At 57.2% G+C, this 15,488-nt stretch overlaps 2 protein-coding genes across 4 annotated transcripts in view; both read left to right on the top strand.

Annotated features, from left to right (window-relative positions):
* The window catches only part of NCAPD2 (non-SMC condensin I complex subunit D2), a 43,613-nt gene extending 35,524 nt beyond the window's left edge, over positions 1–8,089 (top strand). For all 3 annotated transcript variants that reach the window (XM_060111927.1, XM_060111925.1, XM_060111928.1), the window contains exons 17-32: positions 97–181; positions 1,808–1,941; positions 2,287–2,419; positions 2,513–2,597; positions 2,673–2,840; positions 3,136–3,302; positions 4,011–4,122; positions 4,197–4,320; positions 4,403–4,558; positions 4,898–5,075; positions 5,165–5,259; positions 5,702–5,782; positions 5,932–6,115; positions 7,177–7,303; positions 7,408–7,563; positions 7,783–8,089. In XM_060111927.1, the coding sequence (XP_059967910.1) occupies positions 97–181; positions 1,808–1,941; positions 2,287–2,419; positions 2,513–2,597; positions 2,673–2,840; positions 3,136–3,302; positions 4,011–4,122; positions 4,197–4,320; positions 4,403–4,558; positions 4,898–5,075; positions 5,165–5,259; positions 5,702–5,782; positions 5,932–6,115; positions 7,177–7,303; positions 7,408–7,563; positions 7,783–7,868 (2,071 nt within the window). In that variant the 3' untranslated portion in view covers positions 7,869–8,089. The remainder of the gene's footprint in view (positions 1–96; positions 182–1,807; positions 1,942–2,286; positions 2,420–2,512; positions 2,598–2,672; positions 2,841–3,135; positions 3,303–4,010; positions 4,123–4,196; positions 4,321–4,402; positions 4,559–4,897; positions 5,076–5,164; positions 5,260–5,701; positions 5,783–5,931; positions 6,116–7,176; positions 7,304–7,407; positions 7,564–7,782) is intronic.
* A 2,649-nt stretch (positions 8,090–10,738) lies between these two features.
* GAPDH (glyceraldehyde-3-phosphate dehydrogenase) lies at positions 10,739–15,063 on the top strand. Its single transcript, XM_060113662.1, has 12 exons — positions 10,739–10,807; positions 11,068–11,108; positions 12,898–12,997; positions 13,078–13,184; positions 13,303–13,393; positions 13,513–13,628; positions 13,723–13,804; positions 14,014–14,165; positions 14,249–14,327; positions 14,410–14,493; positions 14,578–14,675; positions 14,779–15,063. The coding sequence occupies exons 2-12, from the start codon at positions 11,086–11,088 to the stop codon at positions 14,846–14,848; spliced, it is 1,002 nt and encodes a 333-aa protein (XP_059969645.1). The 5' UTR covers positions 10,739–10,807; positions 11,068–11,085; the 3' UTR covers positions 14,849–15,063.
* Positions 15,064–15,488: the final 425 nt, after the last annotated feature.

Consider the following 15,488-nt stretch of genomic DNA (forward strand, 5'->3'; position numbering starts at 1 on the left):
TATTATTTGACACTGTGATGGGATTGCCTAGTAACCTGTTTGCCAGGTTCAGCTTCTTGGTCTTTTAATGACCCCTGATCTCTGCTGTTCCCACAGAGCCAAGGCCCAGACTTTGATTCACAATCTCTCTTTGCTGCTAGTGGACGCCTCAGTTGGGACCATTCAGTGTCTTGAGGAAATTGTAAGTCTCCTCACTTTGACTTACTCATTCAGCAAGTATTAGTAAGTGATTACTATGTGTTCAGCAACGTACTCAGCCCTGCAAAGAAGTATAAGATTATTTGCTTTCAAGTCTAGTTGGCAGCCCAAAACACAAAACATTTCTAGAGCAATGCTGCAGATTGCTAAGTGGCCCAGGCAATGGTTATAGTAGCGATAGTAATATAATAATAACAACACGTTATGCCAGGTACTGTATTTAGCACTTTGCTCATATTAATTTGCTAATCCTCACAACAGCCCTAGGAGGTTATACTATAATCAGCATTTTACAATGAGAAATCTGAGGCACAGAGATCTTAAAGAAGTTGGCTAATTTCAGCTACTTAGGAGCAAAGTTTGAGATTCAAACTCAGGCATAAGAGTTCCAGAAAACATACTCTTACCTGGTATGTTATACTGACGAGTAGAGTGGGAAAGAGAGCAGTGTGAGGTGGAATAGTCGAGGGAAAAGGTTCCTGAAGGTGGCAGGACTTAATTTGGGTCTTGATGAGTAGGATTTAGAGAATTAAAGAAAGGAGGGAGTTAAAGAGAATTAAAGAAATGAAAACGTTTCAGACAGAAAGCCAAGAAGGAGCACTGCCTATATTGTAGAATGAAGACGACTGTGTTCTGGCTCAAAACTGTCATCTGGAAAAGATAGGAAGCTGGAAATGTGGGTTGGAACTAAATCGGGAAGATCCCGGGGTGCCTTTCAAGAGTCTCGGACCTGAACCTCGTCAGCCAGGGACTGCAGCATTTTAGTGAGGCAGACCTGCTTTGAAGGGTTCGGATTATGGGACAGAAGGCAGGGGTGGGGCTGACCACCAGCGTCCACTGGGAGGAGCGTTCTCCTCACTGCGGGAAAGAAGAGCCTGCTGGTGGCACTTGGCCCGAGACCTTGCAGAGTAGCTGCTGGCCAGGAGCCCATACAGCAGGCAAAGGAGACCTATTTCTACATGGCGAGCAGAGCTGTGGCGTGATGAAATAGACGTCTGGGGAGGTCACAGCATACAGGCTGGTTGGAGCAGAGGCTAGGGACAGGGACGTCCCTGGAGGCTGCTGTAGATGCGCAGTGACGGGGTCTAGACTTTGGGGCTGGGAGGATAATCTGTAGAATTGCACTTTAATGGAAGATAAATTTTAAAAGGAAGAATAGGTCGTACTAAGTGACTGATACATAAAATATTAGGTGACTGTGAAGTTTGAAGCATATGTGACTGTTGGTGTTGGTGCCGTTGGCAAAATGAAAAGGCAAGAGAGGACGATGGCGTCCATCTCAGACATGCTGAGTCAGTGGTAACAGCAAGGAAACCCACTAGGAATCTCCAGAATGTAGTCCGAACTGTAGATCCACATGAACTCAACGAGGTCAGTTTCAGTGTGTCATCTTAATGAACGTAGTTTTGAAGGCATGAGAGCAGAAAAGTAGCAGAGATGGAAGTACCTCCCCAGACCCCACTTTACATTTCGAGCCTCCTCCTTCCTCTCCCGCTCCTCAACATTGCCTTTACTTACTTAGGTTCTCGATATTCTCTTCAGAGGAGGTGGACCAAGCATCAGAGGAATTGTTATTTTTTGGCCTGAGCCCTTTTTCTTTTCTCTTCAGCTCTGTGAGTTTGTGCAGAAGGATGAATTGAAACCAGCGGTGACCCAAGTGCTGTGGGAGCGGGCAACCAAGAAGGTGCCCTGCTCTCCTCTGGAGCGCTGTTCCTCTGTCATGCTTCTTGGGATGATGGCACGGTGAGACTCAGATCCAGACAGGCGGTAGGACGAGAGAGGAAGGGAAGGTTCCCTTAAGACTGCTTCAGTAATAGCAGTCAGGCCCAGCTGAGCTCTGCGCACGCATCAGCCACCTAAATGGAGAATAAAACAGTGACTGTACCAGTCTACCCGCAGGCAGCAGAAACAGTGGGGTCAACAGAGCAAGAGGGATGCCAGGGGGCCAGCCCTATGCCAGAGCCTCTCTGTAGCGCTCCGAGGCTCTCGAAGCCCTGAGTTGGGTGCTGGTTCCTACCCCGCTTGTTGTTGTCCCCCACGCAGAGGGGTCCGTGAGTGCCTTTTAACTCTATGGCTTCCTTCTCCTAGAGGAAAACCAGAAATTGTGGGGAGCAACTTAGACACACTGGTGAGCATAGGGCTGGATGAGAAGCTTCCACAGGACTACAGGTTGGCCCAACAGGTGTGCCATGCCATTGCCAACATCTCTGACAGGAGGAAGGTACGTGGGGTGGGTACGTCCAAACTAAGGAGAGTGGGCGTCCTCCTGTCCACCCTCAACACACACCCACGTTGTCTTCCCTGCTTTTGACAGCCTTCTCTGGGCAAACGTCACCCTCCCTTCCGGCTGCCTCAGGAACACTGCTTGTTTGAGCGACTACAGGAGACCGTCAGGAAAGGTGAGCTATCATGAAGGGCCTCGGGCAGAATTGGGCCTTTGTCTGCAGTGGCAACTTCTCCCTTCTGCTGCGCAGGCGTTGTCTGCCCAGACCCACTCTGGGTCCCGTTCAAGGAGGCGGCCGTGACCCTCATTTACCAGCTGGCCGAGGGCCCCGAGGTGATCTGTGCCCGGATGCTGCAGGGCTGTGCAAAGCAGGCCCTGGAGAAGCTGGGAGAGAAAAGCACCCCCCAGGAGGCCCCGAGTAAGTAGGCAAGAGGGTCGGTGGGCCCGCGGGCAGCAGCCAGCCTCTGCTGCTGTCCCTGCCGGCCAGGAGCCATTGACACCACCACTTCCTACAGCCACTCCCGACCCCCCAGCCCGCGCTGGCTCCGTCTGTCGCTCCGGCTGGGCCAGTCACTGCTACCACCCCCTCCACCCCCATCTCTTGCTTCTTCACTGGGGTGTAGAGCGCGTGAGCAAGGGGGCCATCGGTATTGCGGGGGCCTGTCAGACTTGATTGTCTTTTTCTCCCTGCTTTCCCGCTCCCCCTCCTGCAGAGGACACCCCCGTGCTCCCCACTTTCCTGTTGATGAACCTGCTGTCCCTGGCCGGGGACGTGGCTCTGCAGCAGCTGGTGCATCTGGAGCAGGCAGTGAGTGGAGAGCTCTGTCGGCGCCGAGTTCTTCGGGAAGAACAGGAGCATAAGACGAAAGAGCCCAAGAAGGTGAATGGCACGCCTGGGCATTTGGGTTCGGGTCCCAGGCGTTTCCCAGATGGGCTTCCGGCCCTCGGGTCTTTCACATTTCCTTCTGGGGATCTGCGCTTCTCTCCTGTTAAATGAGCTGATGGAGACTGTCTCCTTGCTGCTGCTACTCTGGAAACGATTAGTGAGAACAAAGATGGATCACCCAGGAAGGAAAGTTTTAGGTAAATACAGAGCATCGAGATAGGGACCTTGGCATAAGACACAGGCTGTGCCCTAGGCAGTGTTTGTTAGAACCAGCACACTCCCACGGCCTTTCCGGCAGCCTTGGTGACTGGGCCTAGCACCTGATGGGACCTTGTGTTCTCTCCACTAGAGGCAGTGACGTCTGGCAGACAAATCATTGACAGAGCCCTGCAGCAGTGAGATAAAAGTCTGACCTTCTCTGTGACCTTGAACCATTGTCTGGCAGGCTCCATCTGTTTACTGTGTATAGGAAGTTATATGCTTCTGAGGAGGAATTCAGAAGAGATGTGGGATGCTTTGGCAACTTAAACACAAACGGACCTAGTTCTTTCCGGTTTAATTCACGAGTCCTTTGGATACACGTGACAAGCCTGTGAATGGTTTTGCAGAATTTGTGTTTCCCCAGATCCATTTGTGCGAAATGAAGGGTAGGCTGGAATCAAAACGGTCTGCTCACCCATGACCTGGCTGCTTTCCCATCAGAATCCAAGCTCGGAAGCCACCATGGAGGAGGAGATGGGGTTGGTTGGGGCTACGGCTGATGACACCGAGGCAGAACTCATCCGTGGCATCTGTGAGCTGGAGCTGCTAGACGGTGAGAAGAATTGCTGAGTGACCCCGTCCCTGGCGAGGCAGGCTGTCCCAAACCTAGAGTTGTTCCTCCACCAGGCAAACAGACGCTGGCTGCCTTTGTTCCACTTCTGCTTAAAGTCTGCAACAACCCTGGTCTCTATAGCAACCCAGAGCTCTCTGCAGCTGCTTCACTTGCCCTGGGCAAGTTCTGCATGATCAGGTAGGCCTTGGGGTGGCCGTCGCCTTCTCCAGGAGGAAGGGGGATGGTATGGTTTCCCTGATGATCCTCTCTTTGCCCCTAGTGCCACTTTCTGTGACTCCCAGCTTCGTCTTCTGTTCACCATGCTAGAGAAGTCGTCACTCCCCATCGTTCGATCTAACCTCATGATTGCTACTGGGGACCTGGCCATCCGCTTCCCCAACCTGGTGGACCCCTGGACACCTCATCTGTATGCTCGGTGAGGGACACCTCGCAGCACCTTCGCCGTCCCTGCCAGCCCTGGAGGCTGTGGTGGAGTCAGTGTGAGAATCCCCGAAACTGTTCCCTGGTCTTTAGCGTTCCCTTGAACATCTGTGCAGGCCCTGGCTGAGCGTGGCCCCAAAGGGATTGATGCTTGTCTAAAGCCTTGGTTACAGCCTTGGCCTCTTTCCCCAAACCCAGCTTTCAACTCTAGACATCCTCTACCTGCTTCTAGAATGGCACTAGGAAGAGGCCCTAGGGTCCTGCTGAGGGCCTCTCTGCCAGTGCCAGCTTTAGCCCGTGGTCTTGGTCCTAATGACTCGGATTTCATTCTCAGTCTCCGGGACCCCGCTCAGCAAGTGCGGAAGACAGCCGGGCTTGTGATGACCCACCTGATCCTGAAGGACATGGTGAAGGTGAAGGGGCAGGTGAGCGAGATGGCCGTGCTGCTCACCGACCCCGCCCCTCAGATCGCCGCCCTGGCCAAGAACTTCTTCAACGAGCTCTCCCACAAGGTGAGAGGTCGGGGCAGCTTAGAGTGTGCTGCCGGGGGGACATGCAGGTCACCTCGTCTCTTTGATATGACTCTCTCTCTCTCTTACAGGGCAATGCAATCTATAACCTCCTTCCAGATATCATCAGCCGCCTGTCAGCCCCTGAGGGAGGAGTGGATGAGGAGCCTTTCCGCACCATCATGAAGTACAGTTCCCTGGGCCTTGGGGCACACTTTCCACTGTAGGGCAGCCTTAGGAATCAGACAGAACTGTGTGTGGTTTCTGGCTCTGCTACTCTTTAGCCGTGTGGACTTCAGCAATAACCACCTCTGTGCCTGTTCCGCGTGTGTAAAAGGAGGCCAGAAATACTTCCCCTTTATTAGTTCTTGAAAAGATTCAATAAGGTAAAAGTCCTGACACTGGATGGCAGCTGCTTTTGTTATAAATCTGCAGTCACAGTGAAATTCCTCAGGAGGGTGGGGTGGACCCTTCCCTGAGGCTTGAGAGAGGACAGGAGGGACAGGCCCGGGCCTGGGCCGCGGCAGAGAAGAGCCTGCTACGGCGGCAGGAGGATGACGGAAGGCTGGTGCTGGGGAGGGTACGGGGCTGCCCCCAGAGACGGCACATCTGCATCTCTCCTCCTGCAGGCAGCTCCTTTCCTACATCACCAAGGACAAGCAGACCGAGAGCCTGGTGGAGAAGCTGTGTCAGCGGTTCCGCACGGCCCAGTACGCTGCCTGCCTTGAGGGCTCTTTGTGGCGAGAGGGAAAGAGCACCCCCCCACCAGGGGCCTCCCCAGGGCTGTGGGAGGCTGATGAGGAAGGAGGCCTTCCCCTCCTGGGTCCCACTGCTCCTCACAGAGCTGTCCCGCCCGCAGGACCGAGCGCCAGTGCCGGGACCTGGCCTACTGCGCATCACAGCTGCCCCTCACAGAGCGGGGCCTCCGCAAGATGCTGGAGAACTTCGACTGCTTTGGAGACAAACTGTCAGACGAGTCCGTCTTCAGCGCCTTTTTGTCCGTCGTGGGCAAGTTGCGGCGTGGAGCCAAGCCCGAGGGCAAGGTGAGCAGCGCCCGCTGCACTCCAGCCGCAGTTCATTCCACTGTTCTGAGGCTCTGGATTTCTGACTTAGCCCCAGCTGATGGCAACCAAGTATCCAGAGTGACCTGAGACCAGATCTTTCTGTCTCCAATTCCTGATTCTTTGTTTCTCTTTTTTCTTTTCTTTAGTAGACTTTATTGAGGGCAGTTTCAGGTTCAAAGCAAAATTGAGTAAACTGTAGAGTTCCCCCATGTGCTCCCTGCCCCCAGGCAGGCACAGGCTCACAGCCTCCCCGGTTACCCGCATCCCCGCCAGAGGCTAAAGCGGGACATTCATGAACCTGCCTGGACACATCACCATCGCCCAGAGAGCGTGGTTTCCAGGAGGGCTCGCTCAGTGACGTGCGCGCTGAGGGTTTAGTCGACTGGATCGTGGCCTGTGCCCTCCACTGTGTGACATTCCGAGCAGATTCCCTGCCCTGAGCATCCTCTGCCCCCCTGGTCACCCCACCGCCCCGCAGCCCTGGCAGCCACTGGTCCTTTTACTGTTGCCACAGCTTCGCCTTCTGCAGGGTGTCATATCGTCGCACCCACACGGTATATGCTCTTCTCAGTTGGGTTCTTTCATTTAGTGATATGCGTTTAAGGTTCCTCCATGTCTTTTCATGGACTTGTTTCTTGCTTTTTTTTTTTTTTTTAATTAATTTATTTTTGGCTGCGTTGGGTCTTCGTTGCTGCGCTTGGGCTTTCTCTAGTTGCGGCAAGCGGGGGCTGCTCTTCGTTGCAGTCCGTGGGCTTCTCATTGTGGTGGCTTCTCTTGTTGCGGGGCACGGGCTCTAGGTGCGCGGGCTTCAGTAGTTGTGGCTTGCAGGCTCTAGAGCGCAGACTCAGTAGTTGTGGCACACGGGCTTAGTTGCTCCGCGGCATGTGGGATCTTCCCGGACCAGGGCTTGAACCCGTGTCCCCTGCATTGGCAGGTGGATTCTTAACCACTGCACCACCAGGGAAGCCCCGACTTGTTTCTTTTTAATTACAGAAATAACTATATTTCCAGGCCTGCTTTTCACCTCTTTTTGCCTCCAGGCTGTAATAGATGAATTCGAGCAGAAGCTTCGGGCATGTCACACCAGAGGTTTGGATGCAATAGAGGAACTTGAGATTGGCCAAGCGGGGAGCCAGAGAGCCCCATCAGCCAGGAAACAGCCTGCTGGTACGTGAGGCAGCCCCTGCGGGACAGACCAGGCGGGGCCCTCCTCTCAGATAGAGGTTCCTTTTTTTTTTCCTTTTTTGGACTCACGCCTCTGCCTTTTCTAGTCTCTAGACACCGGCATCTGGCTTCTGCAGCATCACACAGTGACTTTGTCACACCTGAGCCCCGCCGTACTACCCGATGGCGTCCAGACACCAAGCAGCAAGTTTCAAGAAAGAAACTCAGAATCGTCTTCTCAAGTGATGAGTCCAGTGAGGAAGGTACGGTGCTTCCTTCCACACCCGGCCCAGAAGAGGCACAGCTCGGTGGGCGGGGGGGAGGCTGGCTTTGATGGGGTCCTGCTGTGTAGGCCCCCTGCCCCCAAGGTCCTCTTCCTCCCTGTGCAGTGTGGTCTGGGACTGTCCCATTTGTTCTCTGAGGCCTATGTTTCACCATCTTTGTGACTCAGCTTTTTCTTATTCCCCCAATTCTTTGAATAGAACCGTTAGCAGAGATGACAGAAGATGAGACACCCAAGAAAACCACCCCCATCCGCCGAGCATCTGCTTACAGGCACAGGTCCTAGGGGCAGCCTTGCCTGTTCCCAACCCTGCTGTGCTGGTGTCTTGTGGAGTGACCTTGAATTCCATTTCCCTTGTAAAATACTTGTTTGCCTGTCTCCTTGATTTTTTAATGCATAAATGGTCTTTATAACAGACGGCTTTGCTCTTAAACTAGACTAACTGAACCGAGTTGAGCTGCTTTCCTTGGAATATACATTTGCCAGTTTCCTAGTTTTCCAATGAATAAATGTTTTTATATACTTTTAGAGGTTTTTCCTAATCTCATCTTTGTTTCATCTTTCTCGTTAGCCCAGAGGCAGGCAGCAGATAGAGCATTACTGATCCAGAAGGATAAGATGAGCCCAGGAGTCTGGGGCCTGTCCCAGCATCTGCTGAGGTTCACGCCCCCTCAGTGCCTCGTCTTTGCCTCTCGACCTCCCCACCCTGCACGCGTGGCAGGATTGCTCTGCTGTGCAGAATTAGGCAGCGTCTAGACTCCAGATCCGCACTTCTCAATCTGGGGGCGATCTTGCCCTGCCGGGGACAGTCGGCAGCATCTAGAGACTATTTTTGTGGTCACAACCCAGCGGGGAGGGGTGCTACCAGCAGCTAGGGGGCTGAGGCCAGGGATGTTGCTAAATATCCTACAATGAATGCACAGGACAGAGCCCACCACAGAGAACGCTCCGGCCCAAAATGTCAGTGCAGCTGAAGTTGAGAAACCCTCCTCTCCACCAAGGGCTGGCCTCGGTCCTGCCCTCACCCCGACTCGTGCCCCTGACCCCATCTCTGAAGAGCAGGTGACTGACCTGGCCAGGCTGATGGGAGATCAGGTCATACATGAGTCAGCTCTAGACAGTGTCTCTGGGGACTGTCTCCCAGGGATTCTTCACCGCGTTACAGGGTCTGCAGCAAGTCAGCCCCTCAGATGCAGGCCCCGTCCACCCCCTCCTACTCCCCAGTTCCTCTCTGCTGAGTCACCTGAACTGGAGGCAGTGAGGCTGTTGTCATGGCCACACTGGTGTCTGCTGTCATGACAACAGCACACTGCATCAGTCGGTCGTGCTCCCGGAGCACTGAGCTCCCTCTTTTCAGCAAAGAACAGTAATGAGAAATGACAAGCACGCAGCAAAGGGGGACGTGCTTTGGGTAGCACAGGAGGGTGGAGGGGCTCCTAAGGCCCTTGTCAGGGAAGGCGCTGCCGTCCTGGTGGAGCCTGAGGAGGCGGCGTCTCCCCTCCACTTACCCAGCAGACCGCTGGGTGTGGTGCTTCCCGCCTCCCCCACCATTAGCTGCCCTGTGGCCCTGCCCTTCCTGCTCCTGCAGAAGTCTGGCCATGGGCCATGCAGATGGCTGCCAGCCACAGCCAGCCTTGGGTCTGGGGCCCCAAGAGGGAAGGCAATCCCAGAAAGGCAAGGGATGGGCTGGAGTCAGGGTGCAGGGCAGTGCTCTCTGCCTTTTAAGCAAAGGTTATCACCATGCGGGGCTAAACTTAGCCACAGGCTTTTCAGCTGGAAAAGGGGGCTGGTCTCAGGTTACGCTGGGCCAGCAAAGAGGCCCCAATTCTGTCCCCCAGCACCTGCTGATGGGCAATGTCCATCCCACCCCACCCCCCTCTAAACCCTCAACCCTTCGCGTCCTCAGAACCAGCCCTTCCTCCGTCCTCAGCTTACAAACCCAGCACAGTGCAGGCTTCTGACTGACTGGTCTTGGAGAGGAATGGATCCCTTCCTCCACGTCACGTGTGGGAAGGGGCTGGGGGCCTGTTCCCACCATGCGCCCAAGACCTCCCAATATTTATTTTCCCTCTTCTGGACTCCTCACCCTGCCCCCAACTTCCCCTGGACGCAGCCAGTGAAGGGGAGGCCCTGGCTGCAGGGCTGGCCTGCACGTCCCAGGATGGGGAGGGACTTCCGCCCTCACGTCCTGCTCTCGGCCCAGGGTGAAAGAGGCATTGTCTCCCAGCCCGGGCGGCACAGCCCTCAGGTTTCCCAGGAGCGCATTTGTGGGAGGCCTCCGGCCCTCTACCGGGCCAGCCCCCAGCAGCGATGCTATCCCGCCCCGGGGCCCCAGCCCGGGCCTAGGGGAGAGCAGCGGGTGCGCACAGGGCCTGGTTTGTCTGCCCCGATTCTCAGGTCTCCAGGCTGCCTGCGCCGCAGGACATCGTGACCTTCAGTGCAGACCCCTCCCCCTCATGCCTCCTCCGGAGCCTCCTTCCTCACCAGGCCCTGTGCACAGCCCAAGGCCCCGACCCGGCCCCCGGCCCCCGGCCCGGAGAGGCCAGAAGCCGGGCTTTGGTGGGGGGGGGGGGGGGAGGGGGGAGGGGGAGGGGGGCTGGGCAGGGCCCTGCGGGAGGCCCCTCGCGAGCCTTTTCCTCTGCTGTTCCTGTGTCACTACCGAAGAGCCTCGATAAGTTCCTCAGCCTTCCCGCCTCTCAGCCTTTGAAAGCAGGGGAGCGGGGCCGGGGAGGAGGAGGAAGGGGGACACTGCAGCCGCGAGCCGTCCCTGGCTCCGGGTCCAATACCCTATCTAACCAGCTCCCCAAGTTCTCCCGTTACATCCGTGCAGCATCCCTCAGTTCTCACCAGGGCCCACGGCCCCGAGTCCACAGAATCCCGCAGTAACCCCCCCGCCCCCAATCCCCGCCAAGCCCCATCACCGGTCCCCTCCTCCTTTGGGCCAGTCTCGGTCCCCTCCCCCTCTCCGTCCTCAGCCCACACGCGCGGTGCGTGCACATTTGAAGAACCAGGCTGGTCCAAAAAAAGGGTAAGGCCGACTACTCGCGACTTTACGGGCGCACGTAGCTCAGGCCTCCGCACCCGGGGGCTGGGACTGGGCGAGGCGGGCCCGCGTCACCACGCCCCCGCCCCTCCCCTGCCCTATAAATTGCGGCTGCAGCCTTCCCCTGCGCTCTCTGCTCCTCCCCGTTCGACAGACAGCCGTGTCTTGTGTGCAGTGCCAGGTAAAGCCTGGCGGAGAGGATCCACAAAGGGCTTGGGGACGGCCCCGAAAGGGACAAGGGGCGTGCGCGGGCCCGGGGTGCGGCTGAGGAGGCCGGGGTCCGGGTCGTACCCGGCGGGGCCCCCGCATTGCAGGGGCGGGAGGGGAGGACGTGCGGAAGCGCAGGTCCGGGATGGAGGCCTGGGGGAGGGGCGGGGAGGGCAGCACCGGACTTCAGCCGCTTCGCCCCGCGTTCTAATGCTCACCTTCCTCTGCCTGCAGCTGCGTCCCGGAGACAAGATGGTGAAGGTCGGAGTGAACGGGTGAGTTGCGGGGTGGGGCGGGGTGGGGCAGTAAGTCCTGCGGTCCCCACCGAATTGCGTCTGTGGGTCTTGCCCTACCGGGTCTCTGCCAGCGCGTGGGGGACCTGGATGGGGGTGGTGTACCCCCCCCCAAGGAGAGCTCAAGGTCGGTGCTCAGACCTGGAGGAGGCCCTCGCAAGGCCTCGTGTCCCCCATCCCCGGCTGTTGCGCCTCCTGTTAACTCCGCCTCTGCGGAGCCTTCCACTCCGCCTGCGGCAGATACACAGGAGTCTCTGATTCTTGATCTGGACCCATTCTCTAATCTTCCAGCTGGGGCCCTTTCTTTCATTTCGCGCCCTTCGGGGTCACGTGCTGGGGAGGAGCCGGTCCCCCACCTGCAGCCCGTGTCCCCGGCCGGGCGCAGCCCCGGGATGCAGGAGGCACAGCTGCGCGCAGAACCAGCTGGGGGCGGGGGGGGGGGTCATCTGCGGTAACCAGCCGCCATGTTGCAGCTAGGAAGGAAATGAATGAACCGCCGTTAGGAAACCTTCCTTAGCCCTTCAGCCTTCCTCCTTCCTGGCCTAAGACTAATCCTCCTACCCTTGTCTCGTGGGGTGGAGTCGCCTTTATCTCTTAAGCCAGGTGAGGCCAGGCTTTCCCGTTCTTGTTCAGCTAGACCTCAATTCTGACCATACTAACCCTAGACCATCCATTAAACCGCTAGCCACATTTCCCCCCAGGGATGATAGGATGCTCTTCCTACATGGTTCTCTGATGAATCAAAAACGTGGGTTTATGGGGGTGGTCTTGTGTTGTTTGGGGGTTTTTTTTCCTTTCTTTTTTCCGGAGAGGTGTGGTAGCCGTGGCTTGGTGCCATGCTGGGGGAGCTGAGTCATGGGTACTTAGAAATTTTCCACCACAAAATGGCTCCCGGAGCTGCAGCCCCTGTCTTCACAGCGGCTCTCCTCGAAGCTCATTTCTTACCTCCATGCCTAGAGCTGACCCAACCCTAAGGGCCAGGCTGTAAAGGTCACCAGGAGGGATTAGGTGTCTGAGAGCCTCAGGCATCCTGCCCTTCTCCCCATCCCGTCTTCCAGAAACCAGATCCCCACTCCACCCTCAGCTGGGGTTAAATATAGCTGCCTGACCTTTGTGCAGCTGGGGGCCTGGGCTTCTGCTCTTTTCCACCTCCTCCCCGTGCCCTCCCCACACCCAAACGTCTGTTGCTCCCACTCCTGATTTTTGGAAAAGAGCTAGGAAGGACAGGTACTAAGCAAATCAGAGTGCTGGGATGAGGGGTTGAGAAACCATTCCTTTTCCCTATCTTTCCCTTTTGTAGGAGGGACTGGGGGAAGGGGTGGGTTTCCCCTGGCCAGTTCACTTCTGACCTTTGCTCTTGCCCTTTGAGCTTGGTGATGCTGAGTGTACAAGTCTTTGCTCTCTAGAGGGTGTAGCCCGAAGCTGGGCCAGACAGGAACAAGCATTTACAGTCAGTGGGTGTGATGAGTGCCATGTGCCTGCCACGTGCCCAGACTGTAGGGGGCGGCAGCAGCAGCCCACCCTGTCACTCCTCAACAGATGTCAGATGGGTGGGCAAGTCTTTGAGCCTAATCCCCTCTTGGGCAGGATGTGAGCCTTCACTTTGTGGCCGTGCTGCTTAGGAAGGTGAAGTGAGCTCTCCTGGGACTTTTCTGAGGCTAGCAGAGTGGCCTCCTCTTCCCTCTGAAAGAGGGCGAGTGGGCCTGGGGCTGCTTACATACCCAGGAGGACTCCTCCCTTCTCACACCTTCTCACTTGTTGTCCCCCTCAGATTTGGCCGTATTGGGCGCCTGGTCACCAGGGCTGCTTTTAACTCTGGCAAAGTGGACATTGTCGCCATCAATGACCCCTTCATTGACCTTCACTACATGGTGAGTGCCGCCCATGCTGGTGGCGGGGAGCAGGGCCTGGCTGAGGCTTAGCCCCGTGATGCCCCCCCTCGTCCCCTCAGGTCTACATGTTCCAGTATGACTCCACCCACGGCAAGTTCCATGGCACAGTCAAGGCTGAGCACGGCAAGCTTGTCATCAATGGAAAGGCCATCACCATCTTCCAGGAGTAAGTGTGGGAGACGGAACAGGAAGAAATTGGCCTTGGAGGAGGTCCTGGGATGGGGCGACCTCCTTGGGTCCGTGGCAGCCCACGTCCCTGAGTCCTGTCCTGGCTTCCCTTGTAGGCGAGACCCCGCCAACATCAAATGGGGTGATGCTGGTGCTGAGTATGTGGTGGAGTCCACTGGCGTCTTCACCACCATGGAGAAGGCCGGGGTGAGCAGCGGGGGAGAGGAGGGGAACGGACCCGGGCTCTGGTGTGACAGGAGGGTTGGGTGGGGCGGACTGAGGCCGGGAAGGCGGAGCCCGGGTCGGTAAGCCCTCCTCCGCCACAGGCTCACTTGAAGGGTGGAGCCAAGAGGGTCATCATCTCTGCCCCTTCTGCCGACGCCCCCATGTTTGTCATGGGCGTGAACCACGAGAAGTATGACAACCACCTCAAGATCGTCAGGTGAGCGCGGCAGAGGGCGTGGAGAGGTGAGGCGGGCAGATAGCGCCGTGTGGCACACGGTGGGCGCACCCCTGACCTGCCTGCCTCTTTCCAGCAATGCCTCCTGCACCACCAACTGCTTGGCCCCCCTGGCCAAGGTCATCCATGACCACTTCGGCATCGTGGAGGGACTCATGGTATGAGTGATGCGGGGCTCGCCAGAGCACATTCAGTCCACACCCAGGGTGGGACCCTTCTCCCTCCCAGAGCATGGCCCTGGGCTGTGGGGCTGAGGGGCATCCGGGCTTCCAAGGGATCTGCTCAGGTCACTTAGTTCTTCCCCGGGAGGGGGAGGGGGTGGCGCGGTGAGCACCAGGCAGGGCCTTCACGCCCCTCCTGTTTCCAGACGACGGTCCATGCCATCACTGCTACCCAGAAGACCGTGGATGGCCCCTCCGGGAAGCTGTGGCGTGATGGCCGAGGGGCCGCCCAGAACATCATCCCTGCTTCTACGGGCGCTGCCAAGGCTGTGGGCAAGGTCATCCCTGAGCTGAACGGGTGAGACTCGTTGCTGCTTTTCTGCCCTGGGGACCCGGGGATCCGGGACGCCTGGTGCTGACTCTGCTTCCTTGTGTCTACAGAAAGCTCACTGGCATGGCTTTCCGCGTCCCCACCCCCAACGTGTCTGTCGTGGATCTGACCTGCCGCCTGGAGAAACCTGTAAGTTGCGGCTGGAGCAGCTTTGGTGGGCTGGGGCTTGCAAGACTGGAGCTTGAATAACCGCCTATCTTTACCTCTTCAGGCCAAATACGAGGACATCAAGAAGGTGATGAAGCAAGCGTCGGACGGCCCCCTCAAGGGCATCCTGGGCTACACTGAGGACCAGGTACTGATGGGTCAGGGAACTTGGTGACCACGTGGCCGCCGTGAGCAAGACTGGGTTCTGTGCTTGGCTCTCTCCCTCCCTTAGGTTGTCTCCTGTGACTTCAACAGTGACACCCACTCTTCTACCTTCGATGCTGGGGCTGGCATCGCCCTCAACGACCACTTTGTCAAGCTCATTTCCTGGTGTGTGGCTGGGGTGTGGGAGTGGTGCGTCAGGGTGGGACTGGGTCTGCTGCCCCCTGGTGGCCGGCTGGGGAAAACAACCCTTAACTCCCTCTCCTTCCAGGTACGACAACGAATTTGGCTACAGCAATAGGGTGGTGGACCTCATGGTCCACATGGCCTCCAAGGAGTAAAGAGTCCCTGGACCACCGGCCCCAGCAGGAGCACGAGAGGAAGAGAGAGGTCCTCCGCTGCTGGGGAGTCCTTGCCCCACCTCCATCCTCCAACACACTTGAGAATCTCCTGACTTCCACGCAGTTTCCATCTCAGACCCCCTGAGGAAGGGGAGGAGGAGGGGCTTAGGGAGCCCTACCGTGTCATGTACCATCAATAAAGTACACTGTCCCCAGGCTACTGGTTTGTCTTGCTCCAGGGTCTAGGATAAAGGGGAGGGGAGCTGGCTGGGGCCAAGGAGAACTAACTACATCTTGCTGAGAGCACCCAACCAGGCAGGAGCCCCGCCCTGCTCTAGGAGCGGACACTGCTCCCCTGAAGAGCCACCTGTCCTCAGGTCACCTTGGTTCCTCTCTGAGGCCTTTGGGTGCCACGGGGACTCGCTGTGATCCAGATGGCTGTGGCCGAGCCCAGGAATGGCCTGGCTCCACGTATCCAGATGCCATTCTGTCTGCAGCTCCCCGGAGGGTGACACTGGCCAGGAAGTCAGGGCAGAGTCCGCCTGGCCTCTGGCCAGTTAGCTGACCTCTGCAGCAGCAGGGAGCACGGCCTGCCTGCCAGGTGCAGACCCCAGCTCTGCCCAGCAGCTGCAAGTCTCAG

Source organism: Mesoplodon densirostris, chromosome 11, assembly GCF_025265405.1.
Source record: "Mesoplodon densirostris isolate mMesDen1 chromosome 11, mMesDen1 primary haplotype, whole genome shotgun sequence".
In the NCBI taxonomy this organism is placed as follows: domain Eukaryota; kingdom Metazoa; phylum Chordata; class Mammalia; order Artiodactyla; family Ziphiidae; genus Mesoplodon; species Mesoplodon densirostris.